Source organism: Pistacia vera, unplaced genomic scaffold, assembly GCF_008641045.1.
Source record: "Pistacia vera cultivar Batoury unplaced genomic scaffold, PisVer_v2 Contig323, whole genome shotgun sequence".
Classification (NCBI taxonomy): domain Eukaryota; kingdom Viridiplantae; phylum Streptophyta; class Magnoliopsida; order Sapindales; family Anacardiaceae; genus Pistacia; species Pistacia vera.
Window position 1 is genome coordinate 1,149,186 of NW_022196139.1, and position 19,239 is coordinate 1,168,424.

General features: G+C 36.4%; 2 protein-coding genes across 2 annotated transcripts; both read left to right on the forward strand.

Annotated features, from left to right (window-relative positions):
- On the forward strand, positions 1-15,354 carry LOC116137337 (K(+) efflux antiporter 3, chloroplastic-like). The gene is given in 20 exon segments (XM_031423026.1): positions 1-326; positions 1,482-1,871; positions 2,689-2,790; positions 3,562-3,642; positions 4,627-4,729; positions 8,593-8,637; positions 8,640-8,668; positions 9,182-9,250; positions 9,417-9,467; positions 10,829-10,942; positions 11,022-11,123; positions 11,210-11,344; positions 11,585-11,766; positions 11,849-11,984; positions 12,415-12,486; positions 12,577-12,678; positions 13,541-13,702; positions 14,006-14,095; positions 14,179-14,340; positions 15,007-15,354. Coding segments are annotated over 20 exon segments (2,427 nt in total). The 5' UTR covers positions 1-287; the 3' UTR covers positions 15,268-15,354.
- A 336-nt stretch (positions 15,355-15,690) lies between these two features.
- LOC116137338 (K(+) efflux antiporter 3, chloroplastic-like) lies at positions 15,691-17,683 on the forward strand. Its single transcript, XM_031423027.1, has 4 exons — positions 15,691-15,826; positions 16,130-16,219; positions 16,303-16,464; positions 17,131-17,683. The coding sequence occupies exons 1-4, from the start codon at positions 15,758-15,760 to the stop codon at positions 17,389-17,391; spliced, it is 582 nt and encodes a 193-aa protein (XP_031278887.1). The 5' UTR covers positions 15,691-15,757; the 3' UTR covers positions 17,392-17,683.
- Positions 17,684-19,239: the final 1,556 nt, after the last annotated feature.

A 19,239-nucleotide genomic window follows, 5' to 3' on the forward strand; every position in this document is an offset into this window, starting at 1 on the left:
TTCCATTTCCTCCACAAATCAAATTAACTTGAAAAACAAAAAATAGAAAACCTCCAAAAACTTGCAGACCACTTCACTTGAACGTGTGGTCACTTCTCCTCCTCTCCCTTTAAGCCTTTAAATTAACACAACCCCTTCTGCCGAAAAAAACTCCCAGCGAAGAATCTTCATGTTTATCTTCTTTTGAAGTGTTTGTTAGTCAAAAGTCAAACATAGGAGCAAATGTGCTTTAGCTTTTGCACTTGTTTGTTTCGTCCTTGATTCTTGAATCTTCTTCTTGTTTTGCTATGTTGGAAACTACTTTAGCTTGTTCTTATAGTCCTAAGGTCAGCTCTTCTTCTACTTACTTCTGCTTTAAGTTCTTCTTTCTTTCTTTCTTGCTTGTTTGTTGTTGTTTGATTGGTGCTTCGTGTTTTTGATTATTTATCCAATATCAATGTAAGTTTAGCTTTCTTGATGATGATGTTCAATTCATACAATCTTTGAAATAAATATCAATATGTGTGTAACTGTTAATTAATCAAAATTTGTATTATTGTCTCAAGTTAGTCAAATTTCCATGAAGACTGAGTAAGTCGTATTGTGTGTTCCATGTGGCCCTGCAATTTCAAAAAATCAATTCCCATTATATTCTTAGGCAGTAGTCCCAATTTGAGTTTTTTGTTAGAATATTTTGTCCTAATTAATACTCATGTGCCATGTGGGAAAAATGTGATGAATACAGAAACATGGCGAGCCAAAACTGACTTTGGCATTTTTGTGGAAAGATGAATTTAACCTTCATATTATTGGCCTATATATACTTGTGCGTTGGATTACATTGTCTTTTTGGGTATTAGAACAACCAAATTCCTCTGACACTCTTTGGCAACCAGTTTTCGTGGGGGTAAACAGTGATTGAGCACGAGTTTGCTAATTCTGATGCTGCCAATCCCAAACAGCATGTTTGTAATTGTGTTCTGTGTTGCCAATTTGGAGCCATATGCCAAGAGTTATTAGGCACATAGTTAGTTTGAACAGGTACTTCGGGATTGTGGCTAGGATGGGAATTGGTTCACCTGAAAAGGCCGGAGATTTAGTTAACCTCATAGTGTAAGGACATAAAATGCTATTTAAACTCCATGTTAAATTCGACTTCTGTCAAAACTCTGAGTCAAATTTACTGATTGGTACAAAAGGTTGCCAAGTGCTAAAACCATGCTTATAATTTTAGCTGTGTATCATGACAGATTAAATTTTTCTTTTCTTAACATAAAAATGTATGCTGTACTGTCGTTGGAGAAGTTCTGCATCAATTTGGCATGTGATGAAATTCACTTCCCCTGGTACAGGGTTTGAATTGATTAAGATGGATGATTCTCTTTTTGGGCATTTCTGTTTCTTAGTTTATGCATTGTTTGGATGTTTTTTATGTTTCACATGCCTGGAGGTGAAATAGTGCTATTGGCATTGACATATTTCCTTACCTTGTTGCATTGCAGGTATATGACATCTTCAAAAAAACAAGCCCAATTAGGGCATACACTTATGATATTTCCAACTTTTCTATGCATTCTTATGGGATGCGATATTCATACAAGCAAGGGGTCCATGTTCCATCGCATGTGGTAAATGATAGGATAAGTCGTCACTCTTTTGCCTCCAGATTTACTTTCGATGGAAGGTCATCCTTAACTTCCTCAATATTTGGTCGGAAAGGTTTCTATTTCTCCAACCGTAGACAGGACCACTGGGAAAAATTTCGGATGTATGCAACAGTTGATGTTGCCAATGCCATTGATGTTATTAATGATTTAGGACTGGACACTCTTACATTTTTAGCTGTGACTGTCATTGTTGTTCCTGCATTCAAGATTGCTAGAGCCAGCCCTGTAAGGATAACATTACTATTTCAATTTTTTTTAGTGTTCTTTCTTCACCCTCTTTGTCATTTTAATTATTTTTATTTTCTGAAATATTGGGTTAAATTTCTATCAACAGCATGCTCAGATGGAGTAAAAATTTTATGCAAAAGTACTTGGATAGGTGCAAGAGTCCACACACGGATACACACTTTTTCATTCATACAACATTGGTTCAATGGGAGTGAAAATTTTATGAAAAAATGGCGAAAGTAACCATATCAAATGTGTGTTTTTGCAGACACTTGTGCACAAAGACCTGTAGATGGAGAGAGAGTTTAACTTTGAAATGTGAGAGAATATAAGTGCAAGCACTAGGAAAGAAATTCCTACATATGCACGTGTGCTTGGACACAAGTGTGCACACAAACACACTTACTTTTTCTGATCTATAGATAAACAAGTGTGTGTACCCATGAATATTGTTTTGATTAAAGGTTTGAAAGCGTAAACAAAAGTGCTTGAAAGCAATTTACATGCAATCACAGAGGTGTAAACAAAAGTGTATACACACACACACACACATTCATACGCAAAGGATGGAGCAATTTGGGTTTCAGTCCTATATTGATTTTGAAAGGTGTAAAATTATAAGTAGAAGAACTAATAAGAATGACTTGTATGAGCTCACATATATGGCACACATACTTTATATGAGCAGTAGTGGAGTGTAAACAAACTAGTTTGGAGGGTCCAAGACCTAAAAAAGGTTTTTGAGGATTGGATATACGTATTATATACGTTTTATTTTGTTGAACTGATGATAAGAACTATTAATTGTTTTCAGATACTTGGTTTCTTTTTTGCTGGAATTGTACTCAATCAGCTTGGCATCATCAGAAATCTTACAGATGTTAAAGTTCTTTCTGAATGGGGGATCCTTTTCTTGGTAAGCACACTCTTGCTTTGGACGTGTCTTCTTATGATGTCTTCAGTTGGAGTTATTCATCAAGTTCACAAGTAGGACATAATTACTATTGCTGGTGATATTCTCATATTGGTATTATTGGTCGTGCTTTACTAGTGAAATCTTATTATACTCAGAATATTAATAAATTCTAACTTGGCTAATCAGAGTGATGACTTATATTAGTAGTTACTGGCACTGCTACCCTTTTTCCTCAGTTAGCATCTCAGTGAGCATTGTGTCTGATCTCAAAGGAAAGGATGAATCTTTATCTATTTGTTTTTTGGAGGAAAAGTCCACATTTGGAATGTTTTTCTTGTTGTGAGTAGTATTGTTTGTGCCACTCATGATGCTACTTTTCAACATGAGTTTCATTATTTTTATTTTTATTTTCTCTGTAGAGTAATTCAAGTTTGTTTTGGCTTTCAGGAACAATGTTCATTAGTTAACTACTGCTTGTTTCCAACTATATTACCGAAACTTAGGGCTTAAAAATACATAGCTCTTTATACACTTTTTGATGAGTTCCTATAAATAAAATGTGCAGATTTTATTAATTCACCTGTAATAGAGATATCTCTGCAGACTCTGACAGTGATATCCATTGTTCTGCATAATTTATTTGGGTTTATGTTTTTTTTTTCAGACTGGAATTTGCATAAGGAGCTTATGATATTTTATGATGCTTCATTTCTCAAATCGTACTGTGTAATGATGACACATTCTTTTTGGACTAATACATGTTTATTTCAGTTGTTTGAGATGGGCTTGGAGCTTTCACTTGCACGTCTAAAGGCTCTTGCAAAATTTGCCTTTGGCTTGGGACTGACTCAGGTTTGGTTTCAGAAATCTGATGCAATTCTGGACAGCAGTTTTATAGTCTTGAAAATCACATACTGAACATTAATTTTCTCTTTTTAGTTATTTGCATGTATTAGTAAACGCCAGACTTGATGGATGGGATCATAATTTTTGAAGTAGTAGGGGTTGCATGATACTAAATCCTCAAATTGTGCTTTAACAACTTGGAGTTAATTTTTCCTGGAAGTAATTTAATCTTGCTGTTAGAGTACTCAGCAGTTGCTGTTTGGTTGCATTTTCTTTTAAATAAAAACCTTGGATAACGGCTATTACCTAAGCAAATTCATTGAGTAGGAATAGTTAAGTGTACATTAATACAATTATAAAGTCAGTGGCTAGATTATGGGTTGGATACACAGTATGTCCTTGTGATAGAACAATCAAAATCCATGTTCTTCTAGAACTGGGGATGTGCATGATTAACAAATCATTACTTATAGTCTTTAAACACAGTTATTTTATCACAATATTCACCCTCAGCTTATTATCTACTTTTGTAGTTTGTTTTAGTGGTGCTGGACTGCTTCACCAGTCTTGTTGTGCTTGTCAATACAAGTCCTGCGTTTACCCTGTTTAAATTTTGCTATTGGTGGCAACTAAACTATAATTATCTATTACGGTAGTTCCATAAGATATCTGGCTAAAATTGTAACAAAAGATGATTCCACTTGATTCATAAAAAAGTCTTAGAAATGATAAAATTTTTTAGTTTTTATGGAAGCTTATTTGCGGTGATTTCCTGTTTGGGAACTAATTTCATTGTTATATTTAGTTTGACCTTGTTTCAGATTTATGCTCTTTCCTTGTCAGCTGAAATTTTTAGCTTGCATTTGGTCTTTGTAACTATTTTACAATTCTTAGAGATATGAGAAGCTGAATAGCTGTTTTAGGATGCCATGCAAGCTTTTTAACTTGTAATATTTCTCACCTTTCCTTTCCTTTCCTTATCTCTGGAAGGTTGTGTTATCCACTCTTGCTTTCACGGCGTTTGAACTTCCACCTAATGGTGCTATTGGAACAAGAATCTTGGAGTTCCTTTTCCACTCAAAGCCTGACTTGGTGAGACCTTCAACCTTTTTCTTGTGTTATCATCTTTCTTCAGTCATATATTTCGAGTGACTGTAATGGATTTTATGTAGGAAAGTTTTTATGTTTGATTTTTTCAAGTTGTTGGAGTTCATCTTGTTTCTAGAATTTGATAGGTGGGCAATACTACACTTATAATCTAACCTCTAAACTCTCTCTTACAATCCCTAGGTGCAACTTCCAGTTTTTTGTTGATGTATTTCCCAAAATTTATGCCACTTAGGAGTTGTGAAAGAGAGTTTATAGATTGGGTTGTGAGCCAATTTTTATTGTTGATAGAGATGATGTCTTAGCAAGTTGTAAGGCTATTTAGTTGGTGTGTCTGTTATAAGCAACTGGCTGTAGTGTTTGCGATGGACCTGACAATGAAGGTGTAGAACAAGTGAATAAGGTAGCAAGTGAGTGGATTGAGGGGATGTTTGGCAGGAAACTTCCATGGTTTAGGCTAGGACGGTGGCAATGGGGTTGGACGCAAAGGATTCAGATACATAGAGAGAGAAGCTGAGGATAAAAGAGAGGGAGAGCATAGATTAGGGAAAAGAAGAATATTGTAAATTGGTGAGGGAGCTAACCCTTGCAGGTTAGCATTAGGGAGGAGTCTGGCCCTCGAAGACCAGCTGGGGCTACTGTTTAACTGTTTTAATTCACACAACTCTTTGTTCTTCTCAACTCTTATTATGATTAATATAACCATTTTTTCACATTATTTGAGCTGTTTGTTTGGATTGGATGCTGAATATTGTTGATTGTTTGCGTCTGGTGTAATTATTATTTTGTATTTGAGTGTGGGTGTTGCGTGTGAGTTGTGAAGAGGGTCTTGTAAAGTGCTGGGTTTCCATCAATTGGTATCCAGAGCCCGACGATTGTTGTTTACGGTTGGTACTAGAATGGAGTGAAGACTATATAATTGAAGGAAGTTGATGGGATGTTCAGTAGAGACGTTCCCAGGTTATCTGAAACCGTGGGTGCCATGAGAGAAATGTTGATTGAGATGCCAAATTGATGAAAGAAAGGCTGAGAGCGAAGTTCGTAACATGACTTATTACTGGAAAGCACACCAGAATATGGTTATTCCACACAGGGAACTTTGGGAAAAAAGAGGAGAAAGAAGGAGGAAAAAGAGGAGGAGGAGGGGGGGGGGGGGGGAAGAGGGGAACATAAAGGGAGGAGGGAGAAAATGAAAGAGAAAAGAAGGGAAAAAAAGGGAGAAGGGAAGAAAGAAAAAGCAAAAAGAAAAGAGGAGGGGAGGAGGAAAAGGAAAGAAAAGGAAGAAAAGAGGGACAAAAAAGAAAAAAAAAGAAGGGAGAGAAGAAGGGAGAGAGGAGAGAAGGGAGACAGGGGTGGAAAAAAACAAAGAAGGAAAGGGAGGAGAAAAAGAAGAGAAAGGAAAGAATTTTGGGAAAAAAGGAGAAAAAGGGAAAGGGAAGGAACAAAGGGAGAAAAGGAAGGAGAAAAAGAAAAAGGAAAGGGGAAGGGGAAGAAGGGAGGGACAAATGGAAGAAAACAGCAAAGAAAAAAAAAAAAAAAAGGGACAAGAGCAAGGAGGGGAGGGGGGAAGAAACAAAACGGAAAAGGAATAACGGGGGAAGGCAGAATAAAGAAGGGAAGGAAGGGGAGGGGAATAATGGACAGGAACAAACGAGAAAAAAAGAGGAAAAGACAAAGGAAAAACAGATTTGGAGGGAGGGGAAGAGGAAATAAAAGAAATAAAAAAAAAGAATTGGGGAAGGGACAAAGAGCGGAAGGGAAAACAGAAAAAAAAGGAGAAGCAAGGACAAAGAAATGGGAAAGGAAGGGAAGCGAAAGGAGAGAAGAGAAGTTCGTGGAAAGGACTTATATGGAAAAGAAACCAGAAATATCTACAAAAGAACAACAGAAGAGATGGTCATTGAGAACTTCAGGGGCAGTTAATGATCAGAACCTTGGAGGACAAAATGAAGCTGGAAACTCCAGCAATCCAAGGCATAATCGGGGTGAGAGTGGTGGCCGGAAATTGGAGATACTCATTTTTTCCGGCGAAGACCCACATGAGTGGGTGTTCAGAATCGAGCGATACTTCAACGTTAACGGAAAAGCAGCGCCGAAGGTACTTGCAGCAACAGTCGTGTGCTGGACAGGGACGAAGGAAGTACATCAATCATTGATGGGGAACCAACAGCTGGTATGGTGGAGGAGCATCGTCAGAAGTTGGAAGCTATCCACGCTCCTTTTGTTGAAGAGAAGGAAGAAGTTTTAATTCATGCTTTTTATGATGGGCTAAAATCAAAATTTCGGGCCAAAATCAGATTGGCCCAATCTAATAAGTTAGTTCACTTATTAGGTTCGGCCCAAAGAATGGAGGAAAAAAATTGGGCCTTGGAGGATTTAAAAATTGGGCTGGGCAAACATGGGAGATCAATGGGGCTAAATGGGTTTAGTTATGGGCATGGGCTTGGGTCATTAGAGAATGGATTGGGCCAAGGCTTTAGTTTATTTGAAAATGGTTTGGGCAGAAGGTTTAATTCATTAGATAATGGACTAGGCAAGGGTTTTAATTCATCTGAGTTTGGCCTGGGGAGAACAATTGGGTCAATACAAATGGGTCTAGGGTCCATCTAATTTAACCAAGATTGCAAACAACTCCAGATCGAATTCTTTCAATGATCAGTCGCGATACTCTGGCAACTCTTCGCTGGAGCGTCGATCTGGGAGAGGCACCATCTGGTGTTGCGACAGCCTTTAGTTACCGGAGTTCGAGTACAACAGTGAATCGACAGTCCGATTCCAGTTTTATTCCACAAGATCACCCCCTTTCCGGCGAATGACGGAAGAAGAGATTCAATGGAAAAAGAGAAAGGGCTTTGTTTCCGAAGTGACGCCAATTCTCTTCAGAACACCGCTGCAGTGAAAAACAATTTCAAATAATTGGTCGAAGAAGAAGATGAGGAAGAGTTGGGTAAAGAAAGAAGTATGATGAACGATGAAGGAATGGGGTGGCGTTGGGTAAACAATTTCCATCTTCCCACCTTGAGGACAAGGTGGTACTGCTTGGGAGGGTAATGAGGGACCTGGACAATGGGGTGTAGGAAAAGTGAAATAAGGTAGCAAGTTGGATTGAGGGGATGTTGGCAGGAAACTTCCATGGGTTTAGGCTAGGACAGGTGGCGATTGGAGGTTGGGACAACAAAGGAATTCAGTTACAGAGAGAGAGAGTTGGAGGATAAAAGAGAGGGAGAGAGCACAGATTAGGGAAAAGAGAATATTGGTAAATTGGGAGGAGCTAACCCTTGAAGTTAGCAATTAGAGGAGCTGGCCCTCGAAGACCAGCTGGTGCTACTGTTTTACTGTTTTATCACACACAACTTTGTTCTTCTTAAACTCTTTATTATGATTAATATACCATTTTCATTATTTTGAGCTGTTGTGTGGATTGATGCTGGAAATTGTTGATTGTTGCGTCTGGGTAATTATTATTTTGTATTTGAGTTGTGGTGTTGTGTGTGAGTTGTGAGAGGTCTGGTAAAGTGCTGGGTTCCATCATTTCATATTGTAAGAACAGAAAGAAGGTCATAATATAGTAGTGACCTGTTCAAAGATAAGAGCAAAATGTTCATATGTAATTTTTGTCTGACATCAACAGTCAGGAAGGTAATCATCTTCTATGATTTGACTATTTGGTGAGTCAGATTTAATTCTTATTGTGTTTTAATCTTTCTTTTTTAATTTCAGTGTTTTTGTGAACCTGACTGCTTAATAAATTCTTCTCCAGTCAAAGTCATTGATAATTTGCCATTTGAGTGTTTTCATCTGCAGTGTTTCTATTTGTATTTTTCTACGAATCCTAAAATTTTTTCTCATTCAACATTAGAAGTGTTGATGAAGCTGTAGTGATCGGTGCTGCTCTGTCTTGTCATCTTCAGCTTTTGTTCTGCAGGTATTATTGTTTAAGTATCTAAGATTGTTTTGTACATCAAACACGTTTCTCTCTCTCAATGTTCTGGTACTAACACCTTGAATCAGATTGTACTTTATTTACATTTCTGATATATTTATACATTTTTGTATGTTTCATGATGGTCTGGAATTACTAGAAAACGTGGTTTTGGATGTGAAGCAACACAATGAAACACAAGGAAAATAAAATGTTTTTATAGTTTTGTAGTCAGCTTGCTGGTTGTATGTATATGCACTACATATATGGGAGTCATAAAACAATATGGTGAAGCAAACAGGCTGGCATCATTCTGGTTTTCTCTTGAAATTGCATTTTTAGGGCTTTTCATGCCCTTTTTTTTTTTTTTTTCTGATAATATTCAGGCAAAAGATAATGAATCATAGGGTTATTTTCTGGATTGAGTATATACACCATATTTTAGCTGGTTATTGTTTCATAAGATATGTGCATTGTATTTGATAGAGCATGTAGAACTTATCAAACATAATATAGCTTCTTGCAGAGAAGGGTGAGCTCCCAACAAGATTTGGCTCAGCAACTCTGGGGATACTTCTATTACAGGTACTACAGAGTACTCATCATTTCATTTATTTTTTAGTTAATATATAATTAATTATGCTATTTCTTCCTATTATTTCCCTTTGCAATTTTCTAGGTTCATCAGCAAAGTAGACATCACAGATTTGATGTGAATAACCTTTTTGGATCCCCACTGCTTGTATGTCAGGACATAGCGGTTGTCCCTCTCTTAGTCATTCTTCCGGTGTTAGAGAGCCAGGTATGTGGAAATTCTCTGTCTCACCCCACATCTACATGCTTTCTTGTTTTATCATATTCTTTTTTTGTTTGAGTACTTAAGATGAACAGTTGACAAGAAAAAGTTTAGCGTACTGCATGATAAGTCCAATGAAATACAAATTCACAGCATAACTTTGAGATCAACTCTCCCTACTCTTCTTTTGGCATGATCTTCTGATTTATAGTTGTTAAAGTTAAAATTTTTTTTCTCTCTCATCTTCTCGAATGATTCTTAAATCAAGAAAAGTGGAGCATTTTCTTAAATTATTGTAATTTGAAAGTAATTAACAAAAGTAAAAATGAATGGTTTTAGTCATGTTCACTAATGGATAATTCAAGAGCAGTGCCTGGTAGATAAAAAAAGGTCATCATTTTCTTTTTCAAAAGAAATCATCTCTTTCAAGGAAAGAACTGATAGCCTCAAATTTATTTGCTATTTTTATAGAAAAATATGCTCCGTTTGGTTGCCATTGGGAATTACTTTTAGTATTCCCAAAAAAGTTAAACAGTAAAATACCCAAAAACTTTGATTTTTGGGAATACACTCCAATATTATTCAACTTTTTTAAAACCTTTAAATTTGATAATTTAATTAAATACCTCAAATATTTTTTAAAAATTACAAAAACACCCCAGTAATTCATATTTACCAGATTCCGGCCACCACTGCCGGAAAATGGTCGGAATCTGTTAGGATGGCGCACTACCGGCTGAATCTGGCCGGTAGTGCGCCGATCTAGCCTTTTTCGGTCAGATCCACGGTGGATCTGGCCAGAAAAGGCCAGATCTAGCAAAAGATCTGGCCGTTGACGCCAGATCTTTGGCCGTACGGTTTATAACGACGGCCAACAAACGGTCGTTGTTGACGAGAAATACGGCCAATCTGACCGTTGACGCCGTAGATCTGGCCTAGATCTGGCCAGCAAAGGCCATATCGGCGCACGACCGCAAGATCCAGCTGGTCATGCGCCAATACGGTGAACCCGGCCACCTCCGGGTGGTGGCCGGCGGTCCGTATTTGACATTGGGTTGGGGGTGTTTTTGTTAACTTTTAAGTTTATTATAGGAGGTGTTTTGTAAATAAACAAATATAGGGGGTATTTTATTAATTTATAAATCCTACATCGTAAACCCGCCCAATTCAACTTTTTTTTAACTTATTTCAGAAAACTTTTCCCAAAAATACCCAATTGTGAACCAAACGAAGCCTATATCATTCTGTTTCTGTAAAGGGACAGATTAGCCTTCACTGGAAGTAACTAGCTGGTGGCAGGATTGTTTTTTATGCATTGACATTCTCTTTTTAATTTCCTAGGCTTTGAGTTTTCAAATTTTTTGCAGAATGTAGTTGAGGAAAGTATCTGGCCGATGCTTGCTAAAGAAAGTTTAAAGGCTTTAGCTGGACTGGGTCTGCTTTCTCTTGGAGGAAAATATCTTCTGAGAAGAGTTTTTGAGGTGCAAAATTTTGTGTTTGATAAAAAATCTTATTGAAAATTTCCTTTGCTGCAGAAACTAACCAAATTTATCAAACTAGGTTGTTGCAGAAGCAAGGAGCTCAGAAGCTTTTATTGCTCTCTGCCTTCTAACGGTTGCAGGGACTTCACTTCTCACCCAGCAGCTGGGCTTTAGTGATACGGTTTTTATTCTCTTCTCAATGTTAGAACATGCTTTTGACTGATGATTTTCAAGTTCATGTTGTAACTAAATTCTGTTTCAATGAAGCTTGGAGCATTTTTGGCTGGGGCACTATTAGCAGAAACTAATTTCCGAACGCAGATTGAAGCTGATATAAGGCCATTTAGAGGCTTACTTCTTGGGTTATTTTTTGTCACTACAGGGACTTCCATTGATATGGAGGTATTATAATTATTTGAATCAGTTTTTTTAAGTAATTTCTTCACTGGGAAAGAAAAATCTTGAATATGCTGATTTATGTTTCTTGAATCTATATAACATAGGAGCATACAGCTTTCCAGTTGGGTTATGATTAAATAAATAAATATTATCTTCACTGATGAAGTAGCATCTTCATTAGTGGTTCTACTTGGCATTTCTTTGAAACAATTAATTTTTTTCATTTTTCTTTTTGCTTTGCAGCTTCTTGTCCGAGAGTGGCCAAATGTACTTTCTCTGTTGGCTGGTTTAATAGTCATCAAGACACTAATTATAACAGCAATAGGTCCCCGTGTTGGACTCACTATGCAAGAAAGTGTTAGAATAGGATTGCTTCTATCTCAAGGAGGCGAGTTTGCCTTTGTAGTTTTTTCTCTTGCTAACAGGTCAGTCACAAATTAATATACAACTACAGCAATTACGCATCCAGTGTTTGACTATGCTGATAAGTTTATGCCTTGCAAGCAGATTGGGAGTCTTGCCACTTGAGCTTAACAAGCTGCTCATAATTGTGGTTGTATTGTCAATGGCATTAACTCCGTTGCTTAATGAAGTTGGAAGATGGGCTGCTGATTTCATTTATGACAACTTTGACAAGGAAGATGTATGTGTCTAGCCCACACTTTCCAATTCGGATTTTAATTCAGTGAATGACTGTTTGCGATAATGAAGCTTCCATTTTTCTTTTTGGTGACAACTCTTACAGAAACTTGTCTTCAACCAGTTTTCTTTTAAGATTTCGGATTGTTTGCATTTGTACAGCTTTTAATTTAAGCATTAAGCAATTGTTGAAGGAAATTTATTAATGAAATGTTTAGTCATTATAACTAAGATAGTGTATACGATATTAGCCTTGTTTTTTATATGGTAATGTTTCTAGCACCTGACCGCTTTTGTTGTACACAGTATATATGGAGGATTAGTTACATGCTGACACACATGTCGATTTATTCTGTTATTTACACTCCAATTTATTTATTTTTATCTTCCAACAAAGTATTTGAGTATAAATTTACATAATGAAATTTTTACAGAAAGTTGCAGAAATGGTGACCTTTGAGGGTCATGAACCGGTTGTTATCCTTGGATTTGGACAAATGGGTCAGGTACACCAATTAGAGTTATTTTGTAGTGAGAGCTATCATTTTTGCCAAGCTGTAAATATATTATATTGTGTTCTAATTTCCTATCTGCAGGTCCTCGCCAATTTTTTGTCCACCCCATTGGCTTCTGGGTTAGATACTGATATGGTGGGATGGCCTTATGTAGCTTTTGATCTGAATCCTTCTGTAGTCAAGGTCAGGAAGAGTTATACTCTTGTTTCTTTCTTGCAAAGTAGCTGCATGATACAAAATCCATATGCTGTTCATTTTTATTAGATTTAAGAGACTTGCCACGAATTTAACAATTCAGACAAATTCTTTAGATTGTCAAATGCCTTCTGGAGTTTCCTTTTTGGTTTTTTTGTCTGGTTCATCCGATGTCTGGCTTTAGAATTATTATTTGTGGACTATTATATCTTCTGTCATTATAGAGTTTTGAACCCTTAAAATGAAAAATATTGTCAGAAATCTTTAATTTGGTATATTAAGTAATTGCTTTGTGGAGTAATTATCATAGACCCCTGTGAGATACTCTAATTTTAAAAATATTTAGTGTGTTTACTCCCTGGGTATTTTAAATAATTTTCTACCAAATAATTTCCTATTTAGACGGTGTTTAATAGTTTCCAAAACCCATGGAGTTTTTATTATTATTATTATTTTAATTTTTAGAAACATCTCTAAAGGGATCTATGATAATTATCCTCGTTTATGAGATTCTTGAAAATAGAGGAATATCTTATGATGGTACTAGCAGTTGCAACTGCAGAATGTTTCCGAGCATACGATTATTATTACTATAAGAGCTTTGCTTAAATTAGTATACAAGGGTGAAATCTCAGGTTATATTGACTAAAACTGCTTTCATGCTACAAGCATTTAATTATTGTCAAATATTAAAATTATGTGTAGTTTGTATATTCTTTAAGCTTGGTGAAGGGGCTAGTTTCAGGAGGCAACAAAATGATAGCCCATCTTTGTTTTGGAATTTCATTTGCATACATTAAGATATTATTATAGTTGATGACACTAAATATTTTCACCCTTGCATCGACAGGCATCTAGAAAACTTGGTTTTTCTATTCTATATGGCGATGGATCACGTCCAGCAGTTCTGCAATCTGCTGGTGTCTCTTCCCCAAAAGCTGTTATGATCATGTACACAGGGAAGAAGAGGACAATTGAGGCAGTCCAAAGGCTTCGGCTTGCTTTCCCAGTGGTTGGGCTCTCTCTCTCTCTCTCTCTCTCTCTCTCACTCTCTCTCTCTCCTGCTGTGTCTGTGTATTCACTTATGGTGAAAGTGTGCATGTGAGGGACAAACAGTTAGGGTATCTTGTCCATATGAAATCGTGGCAAGAGTTTAATGTATAAAACATATGGGGTTATGAAGTTTGCACTTTCATATTCTGACTGGACCAATTTTCAATGGCAAGAATTTCATGAACTCTTTTATTTCTTTGTTTTAAATCTCTTTGTTTCCTTCTTGGGATTGGCAGTCTAATGATGAACATTAACTCAACAGATTCCAATTTATGCCCGAGCTCAAGACCTCATGCATCTTTTGGATCTGAAAAAAGCAGGAGCTACAGATGCTATTCTCGAAAGTGCAGAGGTATTAATAAAATAATCTTGTTTCTTTGTATGGTTTTCCATAATTTAATTTGCTTTGTCAAACTATTCTATTTATTCATGCAGACAAGTTTACAGCTTGGCTCTAAGCTTTTGAAGGGGTTTGGTGTCATGTCTGATGATGTAAGCTTTTTAAGTCAGCTTGTTCGGGACTCCATGGAGCTACAGGCTCAAGAGGCACTTGGCAAAACTGATGGTCGAGAATTTGATGTTATGAAGCCGCTGCAGGTACATAATGCATATTAGAATGAATCAAGGTTGGTCTGTCATTGACAGCACAGCCAAAAGAATTTTCCTCTATATGCAAAAGATCTCTATCGAGATTGCCCCAAAATCTATTTCTTCCCTTCGATTGGCATCAATTGTGTTATATTAAAAGCAATCCCCCCAACCCTTGTTCTTGGATAACTAAGGCACAGCTACATGCAAAACATTCGTGTTGAAATTTTCCCATAATCTGTTTCTTCCATCCTTGCAATGTGGCACCTTTTTCCCCTTTTTTGGATAACTTGATCATTTCATCTCATTCTGAAAAAGATCTGGCAGAGCAAACTGTTGGTGCATCCTTTTGGTAACGAGAGTTATCTCAAACATCTTACAAAAACTAACATAATTTTCATTTACAGCAATCCATGTTAGTAATTTAATAATTGAAAGTTCACAATTATGGACATTAACTTGATAACTGGGATAGTGAAATTTGTCACTTCTATTATAATGTTCTCCTCCTTTTCTTAATCATTGGTGCCAAAAAAGAAGTCCAAGGGGCTTAAGAAATTTACTCCTTGAACAAACTTAACTGTTGTTATCTTTAGAAGTGCTTTTCTCGCATTTTCTGGTGACTTAAGCAGTTGAAAATTCTGATGAATAACTCGGTTTGGTTTGGTTTTTAAGGTAAGAGTAGGTGACTTCAATGGGGCTCAAGAACCGATTTCATCAACTTCAAACAATGAAAGGTTATCTAGAGTGAACGACACAGATGTATCTCGTGCTCTTAATTATCAAGAGGAGATAGGAAAAGCAACACATGATGGTGATCATCAACTGTCTGACGATTTAGACGGAAAAGGAGTGTTGTACTGTGAATTAGATGAAGAAAACGGTTTTCAAGAACAATCCGAAGAAGCTGGAGAAGAAAAGATGGTAAAGCCATAAGTAACTAATCTAACAACTACCATGAATCTTAAAAGAGAAGTGCAACATTTGAAGTTGTGCATCTGAAAATGTTGTACTCTTGTAGCCGAATTAGTCAAAATTTTGTTGCAAAGTCTAACCATAGCATGGATAGAAGGCATGTAAATCATATGCAAGCACTGCTAGAACTGGTCTTTTTGACAGTAGAAACACTCAAAAAGTCCTGATTCTTTATTAGCCACACATGAAATATTGTTGAACTTTAGTGTAAATAATTGACAAATGAAAGAGGTCTTTTTTGTTTTTCCCTCCCTACTTGTATGCATTCTTTTCTTATGTTAATAGTTTACAGGTTTTGATACCTGCCTGCCTCCTTTATGTTGCTGCTTGCAAATACTATTTTTGGTTTTGGATAGTGTTTTAAAACCCAGTCCNTTTTTCTATTCTATATGGCGATGGATCACGTCCAGCAGTTCTGCAATCTGCTGGTGTCTCTTCCCCAAAAGCTGTTATGATCATGTACACAGGGAAGAAGAGGACAATTGAGGCAGTCCAAAGGCTTCGGCTTGCTTTCCCAGTGGTTGGGCTCTCTCTCTCTCTCTCTCTCTCTCTCTCACTCTCTCTCTCTCCTGCTGTGTCTGTGTATTCACTTATGGTGAAAGTGTGCATGTGAGGGACAAACAGTTAGGGTATCTTGTCCATATGAAATCGTGGCAAGAGTTTAATGTATGAAACATATGGGGTTATGAAGTTTGCACTTTCATATTCTGACTGGACCAATTTTCAATGGCAAGAATTTCATGAACTCTTTTATTTCTTTGTTTTAAATCTCTTTGTTTCCTTCTTGGGATTGGTAATCTACTGATGAACATTAACTCAACAGATTCCAATTTATGCCCGAGCTCAAGACCTCATGCATCTTTTGGATCTGAAAAAAGCAGGAGCTACAGATGCTATTCTCGAAAGTGCAGAGGTATTAATAAAATAATCTTGTTTCTTTGTATGGTTTTCCATAATTTAATTTGCTTTGTCAAACTATTCTATTTATTCATGCAGACAAGTTTACAGCTTGGCTCTAAGCTTTTGAAGGGGTTTGGTGTCATGTCTGATGATGTAAGCTTTTTAAGTCAGCTTGTTCGGGACTCCATGGAGCTACAGGCTCAAGAGGCACTTGGCAAAACTGATGGTCGAGAATTTGATGTTATGAAGCCGCTGCAGGTACATAATGCATATTAGAATGAATCAAGGTTGGTCTGTCATTGACAGCACAGCCAAAAGAATTTTCCTCTATATGCAAAAGATCTCTATCGAGATTGCCCCAAAATCTATTTCTTCCCTTCGATTGGCATCAATTGTGTTATATTAAAAGCAATCCCCCCAACCCTTGTTCTTGGATAACTAAGGCACAGCTACATGCAAAACATTCGTGTTGAAATTTTCCCATAATCTGTTTCTTCCATCCTTGCAATGTGGCACCTTTTTCCCCTTTTTTGGATAACTTGATCATTTCATCTCATTCTGAAAAAGATCTGGCAGAGCAAACTGTTGGTGCATCCTTTTGGTAACGAGAGTTATCTCAAACATCTTACAAAAACTAACATAATTTTCATTTACAGCAATCCATGTTAGTAATTTAATAATTGAAAGTTCACAATTATGGACATTAACTTGATAACTGGGATAGTGAAATTTGTCACTTCTATTATAATGTTCTCCTCCTTTTCTTAATCATTGGTGCCAAAAAAGAAGTCCAAGGGGCTTAAGAAATTTACTCCTTGAACAAACTTAACTGTTGTTATCTTTAGAAGTGCTTTTCTCGCATTTTCTGGTGACTTAAGCAGTTGAAAATTCTGATGAATAACTCGGTTTGGTTTGGTTTTTAAGGTAAGAGTAGGTGACTTCAATGGGGCTCAAGAACCGATTTCATCAACTTCAAACAATGAAAGGTTATCTAGAGTGAACGACACAGATGTATCTCGTGCTCTTAATTATCAAGAGGAGATAGGAAAAGCAACACATGATGGTGATCATCAACTGTCTGACGATTTAGACGGAAAAGGAGTGTTGTACTGTGAATTAGATGAAGAAAACGGTTTTCAAGAACAATCCGAAGAAGCTGGAGAAGAAAAGATGGTAAAGCCATAAGTAACTAATCTAACAACTACCATGAATCTTAAAAGAGAAGTGCAACATTTGAAGTTGTGCATCTGAAAATGTTGTACTCTTGTAGCCGAATTATTCAAAATTTTGTTGCAAAGTCTAACCATAGCATGGATAGAAGGCATGTAAATCACATGCAAGCACTGGTAGAACTGGTCTTTTTGACAGTAGAAACACTCAAAAAGTCCTGATTCTTTATTAGCCACACATGAAATATTGTTGAACTTTAGTGTAAATAATTGACAAATGAAAGAGGTCTTCTTTGTTTTTCCCTCCCTACTTGTATGCATTCTTTTCTTATGTTAATATTTTACAGGTTTTGATACCTGCCTGCCTCCATGATGTTGCTGCTTGCAAATACAATTTTTGGTTTTGGATAGTGTTTTAAAACCCAGCTCGGCCCGACTGGTTGAACCAGTTCAATCGGGACTTGGGACCTTCACCGTGTCGGGTTAACAATTTCCTTATTCATCCAAAACCCTAGAATTTGGGATGATGATTGGGGAACAATTAAAGGTCGGGATGTTGGGGCATTTGAAGAGGAAGTGTCGGTGAGTGCAACGGTGGCGACGTAAGTGATTTCCTGTAGGTTAATAAATCGGAAATCGAAAAAACTGGCGACAACAACCAGCTTTTGTTGGTGATTAGTGAGGTGAACGAGGTGGGGTGAGATGGGTTTTGGTTAAGAGGCTGATGGAAGTATTTTCGTGGTGATAAGGAGGATTGTTGACGTCGGTAGTGGTGAGATCTAACCGAAATCAATCGATTTCGGCCAGATCTTGAGTAGATTTTCTAGGGAGTGGGCTTAAAGGATGATTATGATTGCATTTAGTGTGTTGCTGTGACAATCCAATCGACTGTCAATTTGTATTTGGAGTGTGTTTGCTAAATTTTAAACTTTTAGGGACTTGCCAATTTTCAAGCATGTATTTGCTAAATTTTAAACTTTTTGACACCCGGTTTGATTGCTGGTCAAACCGGTTAAACCAGTAAATTCGAGACCCGTCACTATAATAAACTATTGCAAATATTATAATATAGTGACATTTTCATCCAAAAGATAACCGTCTTTAGCCTAATCTGTTATTTAACACAAAATTTGATAGAAAGAAAAAGAAAAATTCCGAAAAATATTTTTCATATAAAATGTATTTTTTATCCAGAAAAATTATGTAGGAGTACCACCTATCTGTTTTGATTCTTATATAGGGGTTGAAAGTGTTGTAACAAAATCAAGAACACCTTGATTCTTATGAGGGGTTGAAATGTTACTCTCTAGTTGTATAGGGGTTACATTGTTCTGAACATTCACTTGGATCAAGGTGTCATGTTGTAATTTTAGTATGCCTAAGGATATAGTTTCCCCGTGGAGATATCACTGAATAACAATTTCGTTTCATCAAACTAACACATTTGATACCAAAACCCTAACAAGATATCGCGATATAGGATAAATTGTTATATTAGATATTTAAGTGATAAAATGTATTTTAGATACTTAAGGGATAAAATGTATTTAACCTTTTTGGTGTAATGCTAACAAAATAAATATTGATTTTTTTTATTTTTATTTTTTGTCTATGGTATTATAATAGTGTTAGATCACAACATCATAAAAAATAATACTAAATATATAAACTCTTTCTACAAACTGATATGATATAAAATGAATATATGAATTTATATACAAAATCAACTTAATAAATGTTAATTAATATAGATGAATGTTACGACAATAAAAGAGTTGTATCATATTAGTTTATACACTGTAGTTTGTACATGTAACACTATTTTATCATAAATTAATATACATACACACCACCAAGTAATAAA

Coding starts and splice junctions, on each gene's coding strand:
- LOC116137338 (XM_031423027.1), top strand. CDS start 15,758: ATGATCATGTACACAGGGAAGAAGAGGACAATTGAGGCAGTCCAAAGG. Junction 15,827..16,129: donor TTCGGCTTGCTTTCCCAGTG/GTTGGGCTCTCT, acceptor TTAACTCAACAG/ATTCCAATTTATGCCCGAGC. Junction 16,220..16,302: donor CTATTCTCGAAAGTGCAGAG/GTATTAATAAAA, acceptor TTATTCATGCAG/ACAAGTTTACAGCTTGGCTC.